This window comes from Camelina sativa, chromosome 4, assembly GCF_000633955.1.
Source record: "Camelina sativa cultivar DH55 chromosome 4, Cs, whole genome shotgun sequence".
NCBI classification, from domain to species: domain Eukaryota; kingdom Viridiplantae; phylum Streptophyta; class Magnoliopsida; order Brassicales; family Brassicaceae; genus Camelina; species Camelina sativa.
Genome location: NC_025688.1, coordinates 23,232,553 through 23,248,116, shown reverse-complemented (window position 1 = coordinate 23,248,116; position 15,564 = coordinate 23,232,553). Strand labels below are relative to the sequence as shown.

The 15,564-nt window shown below is 35.9% G+C and overlaps 3 protein-coding genes across 4 annotated transcripts in view; 2 read left to right on the top strand and 1 right to left on the bottom strand.

Annotated features, from left to right (window-relative positions):
- LOC104784212 (BEL1-like homeodomain protein 1) lies at positions 49-750 on the top strand. Its single transcript, XM_010509269.1, has one exon. It carries the CDS (start codon positions 49-51, stop codon positions 748-750), a length of 702 nt encoding a protein of 233 aa, XP_010507571.1.
- Positions 7,600-9,271, top strand: LOC104782007 (E3 ubiquitin-protein ligase PUB23). The gene has a single exon (XM_010506818.2). It carries the CDS (start codon positions 7,747-7,749, stop codon positions 8,995-8,997), a length of 1,251 nt encoding a protein of 416 aa, XP_010505120.1. The 5' UTR covers positions 7,600-7,746; the 3' UTR covers positions 8,998-9,271.
- LOC104782006 (DExH-box ATP-dependent RNA helicase DExH1) overlaps positions 12,136-15,564 on the bottom strand; it is a 7,257-nt gene continuing 3,828 nt past the window's right edge. For both annotated transcript variants that reach the window (XM_010506816.2, XM_010506817.1), the window contains 8 exons: positions 14,659-14,751; positions 14,323-14,537; positions 14,083-14,242; positions 13,691-13,964; positions 13,409-13,601; positions 13,124-13,307; positions 12,658-13,026; positions 12,136-12,576 (listed from right to left, as the gene is read on the bottom strand). In XM_010506816.2, the coding sequence (XP_010505118.1) occupies positions 12,445-12,576; positions 12,658-13,026; positions 13,124-13,307; positions 13,409-13,601; positions 13,691-13,964; positions 14,083-14,242; positions 14,323-14,537; positions 14,659-14,751 (1,620 nt within the window). In that variant the 3' untranslated portion in view covers positions 12,136-12,444. The remainder of the gene's footprint in view (positions 12,577-12,657; positions 13,027-13,123; positions 13,308-13,408; positions 13,602-13,690; positions 13,965-14,082; positions 14,243-14,322; positions 14,538-14,658; positions 14,752-15,564) is intronic.

Sequence of the window (15,564 nt, the reverse complement as noted above, 5' to 3'; positions counted from 1 at the left end):
TAGGTATCTAACTGGTTTATAAACGCGAGAGTTCGGTTATGGAAACCGATGGTGGAAGAAATGTATATGGAAGAAATGAAGGAGCAGGGAAAGAACATGGGATCCATGGAGAAGAATCCTTTGGATCAAAGCAACGAAGATTCTGCTTCTAAGTCAACAAGTAACCAAGAGAAGAGCCCCATGGCCGACACTTACCATATGAATCCCAATCACAACGGTGACCTAGAAGGCGTCACTGGAATGCAAGGAAGCCCAAAGAGACTAAGAACCAGCGAGGAGACAATGATGCAGCCCATAAATGCGGATTTCAGTTCCAACGAGAAGCTCACGATGAAAATTCTAGAAGAACGGCAAGGGATAAGATCAGACGGTGGCTACCCTTTCATGGGGAATTTCGGGCAATACCAAATGGATGAGATGTCAAGATTTGATGTAGTCTCAGACCAGGAGCTCATGGCGCAAAGGTACTCAGGAAATAACAATGGCGTGTCCCTTACGTTAGGGCTACCTCATTGCGATAGCTTGTCGTCCACGCACCATCAGGGGTTCATGCAGACCCACCATGGGATTCCTATAGGGAGAAGAGTGAAAATAGGAGAAACAGAGGAATATGGAACCGCCTCCATCAACGGTGGCGGATCAGCTACAACTGCACATTCATCAGCCGCAGCAGCCGCTGCTTACAATGGGATGAACATACAGAACCAGAAGAGATATGTTGCTCAGTTATTGCCCGACTTCGTTGCGTAAACCCTACTATCTCTAAACGGAGAAACCGAAACAGGTTACTATACGTTTCTAGTTTTTAATTAGTATATAGTTTTTCTTATACCATTGAACCAAAACAAAGAACAAAATTTTAATTTTAGTCTTTGGTTATATATGGCCGACGGTTGTATATCGATTTTGTAATTTTTTTTTTACGTTTTATTGGGGGATGGATAGGGTTATATATGTATATGGATTAGTTACCTGTAATAGCTTGCTTTTGGGTGTATACCAAAATATATTTTACTTTTATTTCTATGTAATAATAAGATAGTGAACTGATCTATCAAATATTTTATGATGATTACACATTAGATCTAAGCTATATAGATTCCGAATATGTATGCAGATCAAGCTAAGTGGCAGAAAACTTGGAAATATATAATGACCTATATACTCAAATAAAATTCTAATACAAAATAATAATAAAATCGAAAATATGAAATTCAATTTTTTTTTTTTTTGGAATAATTCAGTTAAACATAGATACCAGTATGTATGTACAAAGCTCAAGAATAGCTAGAGTTATCTATTTCATTTTCATTTTTCCCAGTTCAACGATTAAAAGAACTTCCAAACTTCTGAAATAATTTTTTTTGAACTGTTGAATATAATTCAGATTATAAACTTTGCATATAGTAAAAGAAAGTGTTCATAAGCTTGTTAAATTGTATTTTCAATAAAATGAAGACATTCAAATTATTTCGAGGATTTTATCAATTCAAAGACGAGATTCCACCGTGATCCTAATCGTTTTTCTTCCGATTCTAAAACATTATTCAGATTTTAAAATGGATTTTTTCATGCATTGCGCAATTAGACAAATAATGAACTAAAAATCCTAAACATATCATATAATATTGAGAGGACTTGTTTAAAAATATATTATAGATGTATATAGGACTTTTATGAATATGTTTTTTAAAATGCCAATGTGAATTTCGTTCATATTAATTAGTATTCTCCATAAATAAAGAATTTCAGTAATTTAACACATACAAACCGGTGGAGAACTGAGGTCATACAAAAGTGGAATTAGCTGCTGCCTGCTGAGAGATAAACTTACATTAGCAGTCTTTTCATATGGAGACTGAAGCTATAGCCTATATGGGTGACAATGAGTGAGGTGAGACAATGAGAAGTGAGGTTATCTGTGTGCTTGTAATATTTTGCCTTTATAGCTTTGGGTAATGATTGATTTCGGATAAGTTGGAAAGAAATAATTACAAAAAGTATGCTAATAATAAGGCTATTTTTGCCCATCAAAATTCAAAAGGGTCCAAACACCTCTTATATTGGGCCCAAAGATTTCTTAAGACATTAAAAAATTAATGAAATTAAGCGAAAACATGAAATGTATTGCGAGTCTTGTTCTATCTATCGAGCCAAATTAATCATGTCCAGTCATATTTCTACCGAAGGTCCGAAACCGACACACTAAGTGAAAAACTCAATGTGTGGAGTCGAGCTTTCGAGTTTTACCGGTTGTTGGAGAGGATCCTGTGGGTGTCGGTGGCTGAGATTTGAGGTTATCCTCAAAGCTGGCGTTCATGTGAGCCTTCTCACTTCCTTGGTTTCAGTCCGGCCAAGAAGTGAGACAACAAGGCAGATCCTATGATGGGCAATCCGGAAATGCATCGTGAGGTGAAATTATGCTAATCTGTGTTCGAAATTCTTATCTTTAGGTGATTAGTATTCTGGTCATTGAGTGATTATTCGGAGAAGCATCGGTTCATGCGGGTCTTGTTTCGCGTCTCTTGGCTGGGTCAGTCGGATGTATTGTCCGTTTTTGGCTTAGGATCAGAACAATGAAAGCCAGAGAAACCAAGTCTTTCTGATGTTGCGCCTTTTGGTGTCGATGCTATTTGGACAAGTCCTACACGCCGATCATGAGGTTATAATAGCTTGGAATTGCTTTGATCTTTACTATAGATTGTGGTCTTTTTGTGTTAGTAGTTGTTTTTGTATCATAGGGTAACTTTAGGTGGTTCAAGAGATGATTTCACTCTGAGTTGTGGAGTGTTATCTATCTCATTGTGGTTAAAAAATGCAATGGTTTCTCAGTCATGTAACGTTGGATCCGCTAGTGCTTCAGGGTGATACTAGATCGACCCATTGCATTTGGTCGAATTCTATAGAGATGAATGTTATGTACCTTGAATTTGAATGTATTCTTTTGGATAATGAATAGTTGAAGTTGAAAAAAAAAAAAAAAAAGGTAAAAAACTCAGGGGGTGTATTCAACTTGACATTTTAAGTGATTTGTGTAAAAGTTACAAATCCTATGTTATTCAATCATGTATTTTAAAAAGTCTCATGAAATCCACTGTTATTCAAAATAGTTTGTGGATTTGGATTTTAATAAGTTTTAGGGATTTTGGAGGATTTGTTTAGTTAAAAATACAGAAATACAAATCTCATGGTTTTAGGTGGGATTTGAAAGAATTTTACCAGAAATCATATCAACTCCCCTAAAATCTATCAAAATTTCAAATTTTCTAAATCCCATCAAATCTTCCAAAATTATTGTTTCAATACACCCCTCAATGTTTAGTAGCTATTGAGTCAGCACAACCATTTGTATTTATTTTGTAGTCCGAAACAACAAGAAATTTGAACTCAACATATTAAAATTTTACAGGCCGAGAACCCTACCAAAGTTCCTATTTGATTAGGCACGCACACATTCCTCATTTCCAGCTCCCTCCAACATCACTACTTTCATTTAGGCCCAACTCAATAACTTTTTTTTTTCAACATCAATAACTTTATTTTTGTTATAATTCAAATTAAATTGGATATATATATATATATAGTTATTTATTATATAAAAATCTGCTCATACAATAAACAAAAAGGTTAGGTAAGAATTTTATCAAGTACGTCCACGAGATAAATGTTCAGAAGTTGGTCCAATCCAGTAACTTCCACACAGTGTATAACGACTCCCTTACTTTAATGCGATTTTGTTTCTTATACCTTTTGGGCCCGTCCTTCTTAGTTCTTACTTACAGTCAAAAGTCTGTACACCGATCAAGCCAGCTGTAACCGGATTGGTTTGGGTTTTCCATACCTGAACCAGTTTAGCTTTGGTACTTATCAGATAAACGGAACATTATATATCGGTTTTGTCTACACGATGTTGCATTCTACAATCATGTCAATTGACTAAGATACGGCATGGAATGCTTTGTGACGTTTCGTGAATATCTCTCGAAACTATTTTAAAATTGCTAGAAGAGCTTTAGATGCATTGTACCTAGCAATTAAAATTGCTGTTAGTCGTAAAGTAAAGATTGCATTGTTTAGAATTTGCTAAAAGAGTGTGGTCAAAATGAATTAGTGAACTACTTTCTATAAATATAATATATTGTTATCTTCAGACTTCAGAAAATTTCATACGCGCATGCCCATTCATGCATTTATATGTGGTGGTAATATCTTTTAAAACCGTGTTACATTTTTTTTTGCGTTGGTGAGTTTATAAGTTGTTAAAGCTCCACACCACTGTCTTGAACCCATCCATCAGTAATACGACTCGGCTTAACAATGATCGATGCCCAAATTAATATATTTACGTCATATATATATGAAGACTAGGTTGTTTCTACATAGACAGCAGTTGACAATTATATCATATGCATGATCCACGTCGTCAAAGTAAGTATGAAAAAAATCACGAAAACGATTTAATGAAATGTCAATATTCAAAATTATTGTAGAAGATCTTCGTCTAGAAAAAAGTTGAACGTAACTAAGTTATAACTTCGTCTGGGTGGGACAGGACCGTTTATGGCACTTAATTAGGTTTTGTCGGTAACAAAAGAAGAAATAATCAACAAAGAACAACATTTTTGAAAGAAGTACGTAAGATTTTAGCCATAATATAACTGTCATCGTGGAAAACGTAAGCGACGTGCAGGATGATGAAATTGAATATCGGGTCACCCACCCATTTTGCAGATCCAAAGAAGAAGAACTTTATAATATAATTATTTTATTTTGGTAACAAATCATATCATCATCAAAGTCAAACGTATACGCTCAACCAAGAAAATAGAAGAATTAAAACCCAAAAACCGGTTTTCTCGTGCATGGATGTCGGTCCGAATGATGTAAAGTATAATTGTCCAACAGAGATTAATTTAATCGTGTCGGCATGCTCAGTTATGCTCAAAACAACAAGAACAATGCAGTATATACCAAACTAGCGTATGCAAGTTTATGTCAAACAAAAATTAAAGACTATATATTGATTTTAAGAATAATCGGTTGACGAAGTTATTTTGTATCATTGATCCGAGTAATTAAACTCTATTAATTTGTCAATAGAAACCATTTAAAAAACTATTTATGCAACGAAAAGCAAAAGACGTGGACGACTCAAAATTAAAATAGAGTTCTAATTAATCACATAGAAAATTTACTATAAGATAAACCCCAAAGGCCAACAAAATATAGCGAGCAACTAGGAATGCAAATAATAAATATTATCTACGACAGAACATATAGAAAATACCAAAGTAGGTGGTTTGTGGATGATTATTAGTAGTTAATTTGAGATTATGGAGCACAAGAAGATTTTATCGTCGGTGTCACTTCAGTGGGTTGTGAATATATATATATATTTTTTTTGTCAACAATTGGACCACAACTGGCCGGTCCATTAGCCAAATCCGTACATTCGTATATATATGGTCAATGTTTAGCACACTAAGTAATAAAATAATAAAATAAAATAATTTTTATGTTTATATGACAAACATATAAATCTATTGCGTAGAATAGATATTTACATAGATAAATAACATGCTATTGGAAAATCAGGCGATCCACCATCGTCCAATATCAAAGGTTTAACTTCTATTTATATTTTGATAAATTATACATCTACGTACACTAAATCTTAAGTTATCTGATATATATATATTTATCCAAAAAATTACCATCCCACCTAAATACTCCAAAAAACAATTGTTGAAATTATGTCTATTCGTTTATTCTCGTAAACAAATTAACAAACGTCACCTAACGATTCGAAAATCAATAGTTCAAATTATGTCTATTCGCTTTCACGTAAAACATATGTAACGATTACATGAAACAATGTATTTGATAGTGATGAGGCCGCAACGATAGAAGCATGGCAACAATAGATTATAGATGATAGTGATACGGCGGCAACTACAAAGATTCATCATATCAAGGGAATATAATTTAACAAGAAATGTCTGCTAATGTGTATGCATATATATAGTCAAGAAAATATTCCCTTCGAAGTGCTATTAAATTTAATTAAAAAAGAAAATAAAAAGAGGTAGTTTTCAAAAACCCAAAGATTTTGACAACAAAAAAAAAAAAGAAAATTTAGGAAGACTGCGCCACTGTGGATCTTGAATATTCATTACGACTGTAAATAATGATTCTCGAACAAGATGCCAATTCATCAAGAGGAGAAGCCATGAGTTACCAAACTACTGTATTTTGAAACCACGGGTTCGAAGGTCTTTTTGATAATTTGATTCGATGGCCGTTATTAAAGAAAACCGTTAAGTTTTGTGCTCGATAGCCTTGGAGGTTGGCTTAGTGTCAGGATGTGGTAAACGATTTGCTTGGACGTAGACACTGGTAATCTGGTATCTATAATAATGAAATAATTCTGAACTATATGTTCTAGGGTCTTGGTGACCGCCTGACCGGGAGATGGCCGCAAACATGGATGTATAAGAAGGAAAGATGGGCTGATGTATGAATCATACAGTATTGAGTAGATATTGCCTGTGTGTCTATAGATAATGTGATTCGATTTTATGTTAGTTGAAATGTTTGTTTTATTTGTGTGTTAGCATGTGGGAGAAAAGTAAATGTTATTACAAGATATGTTATTCATCATGTCGTGGTTAGTATGTGATGTGCGAGACGACGGAAAATATAAACATATTTGATTGTTTGGCTTTTTAGACAGGAGAGAATTCAGTTTAAACAAAGAGACACTAAAAATCAATTTAACCCTAATATCCTATCGTACATTAATATGTGACAAAATAATGTGGCAAATCATATGATTATTATGGTGGGAACACTGATTTTTCAATAACTATGGATGATAAACAAATTCCACCATTTTTCAATTCACGATAAATACAATTCACTTTGATACTAATATATCGGTATATCCTAAAAAGCCAAAAAGATCCTTTAGTACTACAAAGTTAGCAAATATTGACTCAAACAAAGGTCGTACTAAAAATTTGTATACAGTTACTGTTTTTTTTTTTTTTACGACACATCAAAAAAGAAATCAAAAGTCAAAATGGGTGGCAAAAATGTGTAAAAAAGAGAGAGAGAGGAAGAAGAATCAATCAATTATGGCATGTGAGCAAATAAAAAATAGTAATAGACACAAAGAAGACACTCTTGTCTTCACCACCGCCACGACCCGACCCAATGGCTCTCTCTTTATATATTTATCGGACTAATTTTCTTATCCATTTGTTACGATCTGTCATTGAAAAGTCAAACCTTTTCATACGTCTCACGTGTTCTTTTTTCTTCCAACTCATCAGTCATCCATCATTCAGAGAAAAATAAAAGGTCAAATCTATGTTCCTCGTTCGTTCCATCTTTAAGCAAATAATACTAATAATCTTTTTAAATAGGGGCAGGTTATTTTCTTTTTTTAGTTAAATAGGGACAGCTTTACAAAGAGTGTCTAATAGTAGTATTTGTATTTTCCGTGTTTTGACTTTTTTTTAAAATTGTGAATTAATTTTTTGATATCTCCTTTATATATAAACCCAACCTCCTTTCTCTCTTCTTCCTAACTTAATATTCAAACCAATTCACATCTTCCCAAGCTCAACTACTACAACTTGTAGCAAGCAAAAATATATACATTTTGGTTTTGTTCCTTAGCTTCTTTGGACAATATATTCATCTAGTTTCTCATCAAATCTCACAGCATCTTCACATATCTATATGTCCGGAGGATCAATGGATGAAGAAATCGAGATTCCTCCGTTCTTCCTTTGTCCCATCTCTCTAGAGATTATGAAAGATCCAGTGATAGTCTCTACCGGAATAACCTACGATAGAGACAGCATCGAGAAATGGCTCTTTTCTGGCAAGAAGAACTCGTGTCCGGTCACCAAACAAGATATAACCGACGCCGATCTCACCCCGAACCACACTCTTCGTCGTCTCATCCAATCTTGGTGCACCCTAAACGCCTCCTACGGCGTCGAGAGGATCCCTACCCCGAGACCTCCGATCTGTAAAGCTGAGATCGAAAAGCTCATTAGAGATTCAGCCTCTTCGCATCAAAACCAGGTCAAGTGTCTCAAACGACTTCGTCAAATTATGTCGGAGAACGCGACCAACAAGCGGTGTTTGGAGGCCGCCGGAGTACCAGAGTTCTTGGCCAACATCGTAAGCAACGACTCAGAAAATGGGTTTCAATCTTTAGGGAGTTTGACCGACGAAAGCCTCAACTTACTCTACCACCTCGAGACCTCAGAGACAGTCCTCAAGAATCTTTTAAACAACAAGAAAGGTAACGATATCGTAAAGTCCTTGACGAAGATCATGCAGCGCGGGATCTACGAATCCCGAGCCTATGCAACGTTGCTTCTCAAGAACATTCTTGAAGTAGCGGATCCAATGCAGATCATGACTCTGAAGCCAGAGGTTTTCACTGAGGTAGTCGAGATCTTGGACGACCGGATCTCACGCAAAGCGACAAAAGCCGCGATGCATATATTGGTGAACATATGTCCATGGGGAAGGAACAGACACAAGGCTGTGGAAGCTGGAGTGATTTCTGTGATAATCGAGCTTCTCATGGACGAGAGCTTCTCATCAGATAGGAGAGGTCCAGAGATGGCGATGGTGGTTCTTGATCTGTTGTGTCAGTGTGCGGAGGGACGAGCCGAGTTCTTGAAACACGGAGCAGCCATAGCGGTGGTTTGCAAGAAGATACTCAGGGTTTCGCAGACGGCAAGCGATAGAGCGGTTAGGGTTTTGTTGTCAGTGGGAAAGTTTTGCGCGACGCCTGCTTTGCTGAACGAGATGTTACAGTTGGGGGTTGTAGCGAAGCTTTGTCTTGTGCTTCAAGTAAGCTGTGGGGGCAAGACTAAAGAGAAGGCGAAGGAGCTTCTTAAGTTACACGCTAGGGTTTGGAAGGACTCGCCTTGTCTCCCAAAGAACATGGTTCTTGCATATCCCTGCTGATGATAACCAAGAAAACATCGTACAGACGACATACAAACGAGTCCAATTCTCAATAAGTACAATCACTTATATGAGAGTTATTCATCGGTGCTGTTGAAAAGACTAGTGGAATATTCTTATTATTAATCCAATTTTCATTAGGTTTCTTTTTCATACTTTTGATGTTCACAATGTAGATAATAGAGGAAAATGTTCATCAAATATTCTTTCTATATATGGAAACTGCAAAAAAAATATTAATGAAAATCACAGGTTACATTGCTAGCTATTCTCATTTCCCACTTGCATTTTCATTATTGTGAAAACGTTTTTTCTTCTTTCTTAATTTATGTATCCTTTAATTTTCATAATAATCCAGATTCCAGATAAAGGGAGCATGCCATTTAATTTTCATCAGCTTTTTATTTTAACGAGTAAATGACTAATATGTATCAGTTTTTGCCTACAATAATTTTATTTCTTTTGGTTTTACACAATAATAATTTTCTTAGGAGTGGGAAAACGCATATATGTATATATATCAGTTTTGTACCATTCAAATTCAGATCAACAAGTTACAATTTCTTAACTAATCCAATGCACGGACCTCGTTTTTTATTGCAAGAATCTTTGTATTTAACAATCGGGGCACATGGTGTTGGACTGTTGGTACATGTTATAAGAACAACTTTTATACGATTGTTTACCAAAAACAAAACATAATAAAGAAAAACTTTTTTGTTTTCTTTCAGATCGCATCTGGTTGAAACTTCGTTTCCAATATATATTAAATTATTAATACATTTCTTAAATAAAATAAAATAAATATAGAGATCTGGTTGTTACACATTTGCGTCGCATCTAATGACTCAAATCCTCATTGACCAGCGAAATTAGAATACAAGTCGACGCAGTCGAGAGTGAAGACAAAGATTTACAAAAAAAAAAATTGAGCAACCTAATAGGAAATATTAACAAAGAAGTTGACACAGAAGAAAAATGAGGAGCAATTCAGTATAAAGCCAAACCACCCACATCTCACACAAAATATAGTAAAAAAATTAAAATAAGTAAAAGCATGACGACCATATACTGTTTTTAATTGGTGTATGTAATTTTGTTCTTAAAAGAAATAGTGATCAGTTTTTATTTTAGAAAATTTGAGAAGTGGTCATATATTGCGAGCAGCTCTAAAAATTCTTAGTTGAGTTTAAAAGTGCAAAACGAGGGTCCAGACTGGACCACAACTGATAGCTGTAGATGAACAGTTCACAGACAGATTCAGAATTCATAAATAAATAAAACGTAGAAGTCTTCGACCTGATAAATAAAACAGTTGTCTCACCCATTAATAATACCTTCCTATTGGTTTTTTTATTTTATTTTATGATTACTACCATATTTTGCAGTACTATTAAGAAACATCTGGTTTTTATTCTATTATAAAACGATGATTCATAGATCGATCAATATTATTTGCTTTGTAAAGGAAGCTACACGCGATCGCGATAAACGATTTTCTGATAACTTTATAATGAGCAATTCTTCCGACAATACATATATTAACAATAAACAATTTTAGTATACATCACATTTTCAATACACTATTTTATAATAATACATGAGATCACAACAAACGACTATACTTAAGGTATCTTGGAACTTCACATCTATACTCTATAAAAATATGGAGTCTTTGAATCGAATAAGTAGTGTATATATATTAACATTAAATCTTTGATCAACCATTATATGATACTAGCTTTTTTATTGGTTCTTGCTTGACGAATACCTCTAGAATTCAATGGATTATATATTTATATTAATGCTCTAGTCTCTAGATGTGGAAGTTTTGAACATATTCATATACTATATCGTTATTCCTTTCCGTGGGACTTGGGAGTAGTAACTGCGACCACCAAATTAATTGCTATATTAACGTCTATTACCGTGAACAATAATTTTCGGATCTGTAAAATACATTCTGGTATATGAGAAGAAGCCCCATATGGCCATATCCACAAATTTGTATACATAGCCATGCTTTTATGTTTTGATCCAATAACACACGCGCCGGTATGTATTTGTTAACGCATGCATTTATAATGCAAACATATATCATAAAGATGTGGACCGGAACGTGAAGGACCAAACTATTTTGACGCCGCAATAGAAGACTCGTTTTCATATTCCATATATCGTTGGTTGTATCATACTATTATTTCCCGAGAGCGAACAAGAGAGTTGATTTCACTGCAACGTAGGGTTTTAAACTTAAAAATTTAATGAATGACATGTGATTTTTCAAAATAAATTAATATTGTATACAAGGACATAATATAGACACGTAAAGTACCACTCTACGACATATGGTTTAAAACCATTGACCTGCTCACTGCCTCACTATTCTTCTCTCTTTGTATTCAAAAACTCAACCTATGGTTTTGAGTGTTTGACAAATTACTAAAACTATCGTGTACTTTAATTATAAACCAATCAATACTTCGCAGATAAAACTCAAAGCATGTCTGTGTCTAACATAAATTTCTGACCACATACAGTATTAAAGTTTCAAGCAAGTTTAAAGTGAATTCGATTCTTGCGAAAACGAAACGAAATAACCTAGACAAAATAAAAGGATAAGACAAGAATGAGACCGGGCCTGCGAAAATGAGTGGATCCAATCCAAATAACAAAGAGATAAAGAAGAAAGTCAGAGTAGAACCAATGGTCTAGAGTTCCGACTATGACACACATTAGTTCGACATATGATTTAGAAATCGGAACGAATGGATCATGCATGGTAAGCGTCATGAAAATGATATTTATTTTCATACTCATACAGCTTGGATTTATTTTAATTGGCAGGTCTTTCTTATTGTAGTTAAAAACTTAAAAATTTTCAATTTCTCGGATCAAGTCTCAAATGAAAACCAGTGGCAGAGTTCATTCAACTCTCAAATGTGCCAATAACTTCTAGTTTTCAGCGACTCCCTAAGATCAATTCATGGCCAAAGGTCTGGTAGAAGACAATAAGGATCAGATGACATGAGTATTACTGCTTACTTCTCATTCATATGACATTTGAAACTATAAGCTAATAACGCTCAAGTCGAAACTCGACCCCTACCAGCCATTGCATGAGACGAGACACATTGCTAGGAAGCAATAACACGTTTCTTTTCTTTTCAACATAAAACATTTTAACCACAAATAAAGATAGCAAAAATGGGAAATGAGATGACACTACAAACTCGGCCTAGCCGAAACAACTAAGGCACAACTATTCATTGTCAAAGAAAAATAAGGCACAACTACTTATTGTAAATCCTCACTAATCAACAGCTCTAAACTACAACTTGTATTCTCTTTTAAAATTTAAGCTGAGTCCCAACTATTGACCTTGTTTTCCAATAATCAAAGTTTTTATTTTCTCCTACAACAAGGTAAGACTCATAAGTATTTTGCTTAATACCTGATGTTTCGGCTACGTAACAACTCCACCACAGCTGAAACCACTCCTTTCCCCTCCACAGTTATGTCCAAACTCGGATCCTCTATCTTCTTATTCAGCAGCTTGTCCACCTCTCCCCGCAATCTCTGCACAATCATATAATCCTCTTCACATCACAGAAACACATGAAGAACAAGAGAGATTTGACAGAGATAATACAACTTTACCTGTATCAGTTCCAAGACGTTCTTCGAGGCAGAGAAATGGAGATACCCTCCCAACATCTCTATACCTTCCCCGGTTTTGCTTGGGATAAGATTGCCACCAAACATAAGGAGTGCATAATCAGATATGTTTGTTGAGTCTCGGATATATACACTTGTCGTCTTCACCTTTTCGCTGTAGACCAAGTACGGCAACGAGAAGAGATTTACTCTGGCGTTGACAGATCCAGGGTGAATATCAACTTTACCCAACTCTTTAGTGTAGAATGCAGTGCGCTTCCCTCTTCTTTTGCATTGCACAACATTTGGGTACAGCCCCGCACACAAAACCGCGCTTACCATCTCCATGTCTTGGCTGTATTGGTTATATGCCTGAAAAGCATCATGTCCATGTGAAACTCAGTAATTTTAGATTCTATCAGCGTTCCACAGTATAATTGCATTATTAGGACTGGTTCTTGACGCTTACACTTGGCCTTGATTTGTCTACAAAACCTATATCTGATAAAAGATCAAGAAACTGGTTTCTCATATCCTCCATCATCCTTAGAGTTACAGGGGAAAGAAAGTTTTGCCAACAAAAATCTTTTTCGTTTCCACCACGCTTTGCATCCCGATATCCCTCATATGCCTTAAGCAGAGCAATGTGATCACTGCACAACACAGAAATGACAATCTTTTGTGTAAGAAGCAGAACACAGGGACCTGATTGACTAACTGGGTGAAAATTAAGTAATTTGCCTCTAGGTCATACCTGCAGGAATCACCAGCAAAATATCTTTTAGCATCATCAGCTTCTTCTTTCCTATTTAATGGTAAGACAAAGGGGCTACGATATGCCAGCGCAGCGGCAATTGTCAAAGCAGGATTGACGCACTGGAAGATAGCTCCAATCAGAAGCATCTTTCCTATATTTGGGTCTACCGGTAGAGTGCAAAGATGCCGACCTGTAACATAAATGGTTTTGAGTATAACATATATTAACAACTATTACATAAAAGTGTACAGTCATAAAGACCAATGAATTGCTGCTCACCAAGGGGTGTAAGATCTTCAATGTCGTCTAAAGCCCCAATTGTTTTGAGAAGTTCAATAGCATTCTCAACAGCAAGTGCATCTGGTGGCTGCAATGCCTTGGCCAAGAATGATCCTATGGATCCAACCTGCAAACTTTTGATATGCAGGCATAACTCTTGCAGTGGAGTCCGTATGATTTCTGGTAACTGATACTGTGGGAAAGAATCATAGATGACTTTTGGATACAACCTGTAGCAAACTCCAGCTTGGACACGTCCAGCACGACCTCGTCTCTGCATTTGTACCAAAGCCCCCAGAGAAAAGCGCGGGTTTTAAGATCTTACATACATATCTATGGATTGGGCGCAGTACATAGATCAATAATGGACGATTTGATGGTTAACTGAATACCTGGTGTGCTGAAGCCTTTGAAATCCATGATGGCAAGAGGCATGCCACCTTGTTCAAAGCATCATAGCTAGTTTCCTTTGCTTTACCGCAATCCACAACATATACAACATCATCAATTGTAATACTACTCTCGGCAATGTTTGTAGCCAAAACTATTTTCCTGCAAAAGCAGATCATACGCTCAAAAAGTTGTTACAAAGCATACAGATAAAAGGAGAATCAATAGCTCATGTGGCTAACCGCTTATTAGGAGGTGGCCGGTCAAAAATTTCACGTTGATTAACCGTCGGCATTGAACCATGCAGAGGAAGAATTAAGAACTTGCTAGAATCTCCAAGCAGTCTGTTCCCGTTGATTTTCTCAAGCAGTTTCGAAATCTCATCCCAGCCAGTGAGGAAGACAAGAATCGCCCCATCACCTTCATGACGGCAAATATGTTCAAGTGTAGCCTCCACCTACAACATAATTTCCACGTCCGTTCATAACGAGAATCTCCAACAAAATATGATGAACTTCCTGCTGATTTCTTAGCTAAATCAGCAGGAGGTTACCAAGAGAATAGAGCAAAACTCATACCAGATCCACATCAATCTGTGCACCAGACCATGCTTCGAGAGAAAGTCTTGTGGCGGAGCTATAACTTTTATAGTGAACATTGATATCAATATCCTAAAAAAATAAAATACCACTTGGTAAGGCATTCAAAGTAAAACATATTCATGTATGCTTCAGCATTTGAAGATGGAAAAAGTGTGAAAGTTCAAGCTTGTTGCGGTTCTTTTAACTACTATAGAGCCACTTTTATTCACTGAACCTACAAACATAAACTATTAGCATTTTGGTCTTGAGGTTTAATCTTTTCACGTACATGGAGACCAAATGTCTACATTTGCGTGATATGTCAAAAGAAAAAAAATTCTTAAGGCTAGTTTAATCAGACTAATGAACAGAATGCAATGAGTCTATATTCCCAAATGAAACCCTATGCTTTTGGCTCAGATAACAATGGGAAGCATAGTAATACCTCAAACAGAGTAGTCAGGTCATCTTTCTTAGATTCTGAGTCTCTTCTCCTACCTCTCGAATTGCCTTGATAATTCCCTGAATCAGACGACTTAATACTATAGCGACTTTTCTCCAATACATCTTCTAGGAATAACTCTGCCACAGGGAATGTGAAGCCCTGGAAATAAGAGAGAAAGAGATTAGTCCCAGGTATCAGATCATAAACAAGACACTGGCTATATGACTAGTCATACCGGGATATGCATCGTTGGAGCGTTCCCGAAATATGTTGAGAACATGTCAGCGTTTATCGTAGCACTCATCAGAATAAGACGCAAATCTGGGCGTCGAGGAAGGAGATCACGTAGTATGATTAGTAGGAAATCCTCATTCATGCCTCTCTCGTGAATCTCATCCACAAGCAAATGGCTTACATTAGTTAGATTAGGATCCTCAATCTGCATTTCAGAAATTGAT

What these genes read in the sequence shown, in the direction of transcription:
- LOC104782007 (XM_010506818.2), top strand. Translation starts at nt 7,747, where the DNA reads ATGTCCGGAGGATCAATGGATGAAGAAATCGAGATTCCTCCGTTCTTC.
- LOC104784212 (XM_010509269.1), top strand. Translation starts at nt 49, where the DNA reads ATGGTGGAAGAAATGTATATGGAAGAAATGAAGGAGCAGGGAAAGAAC.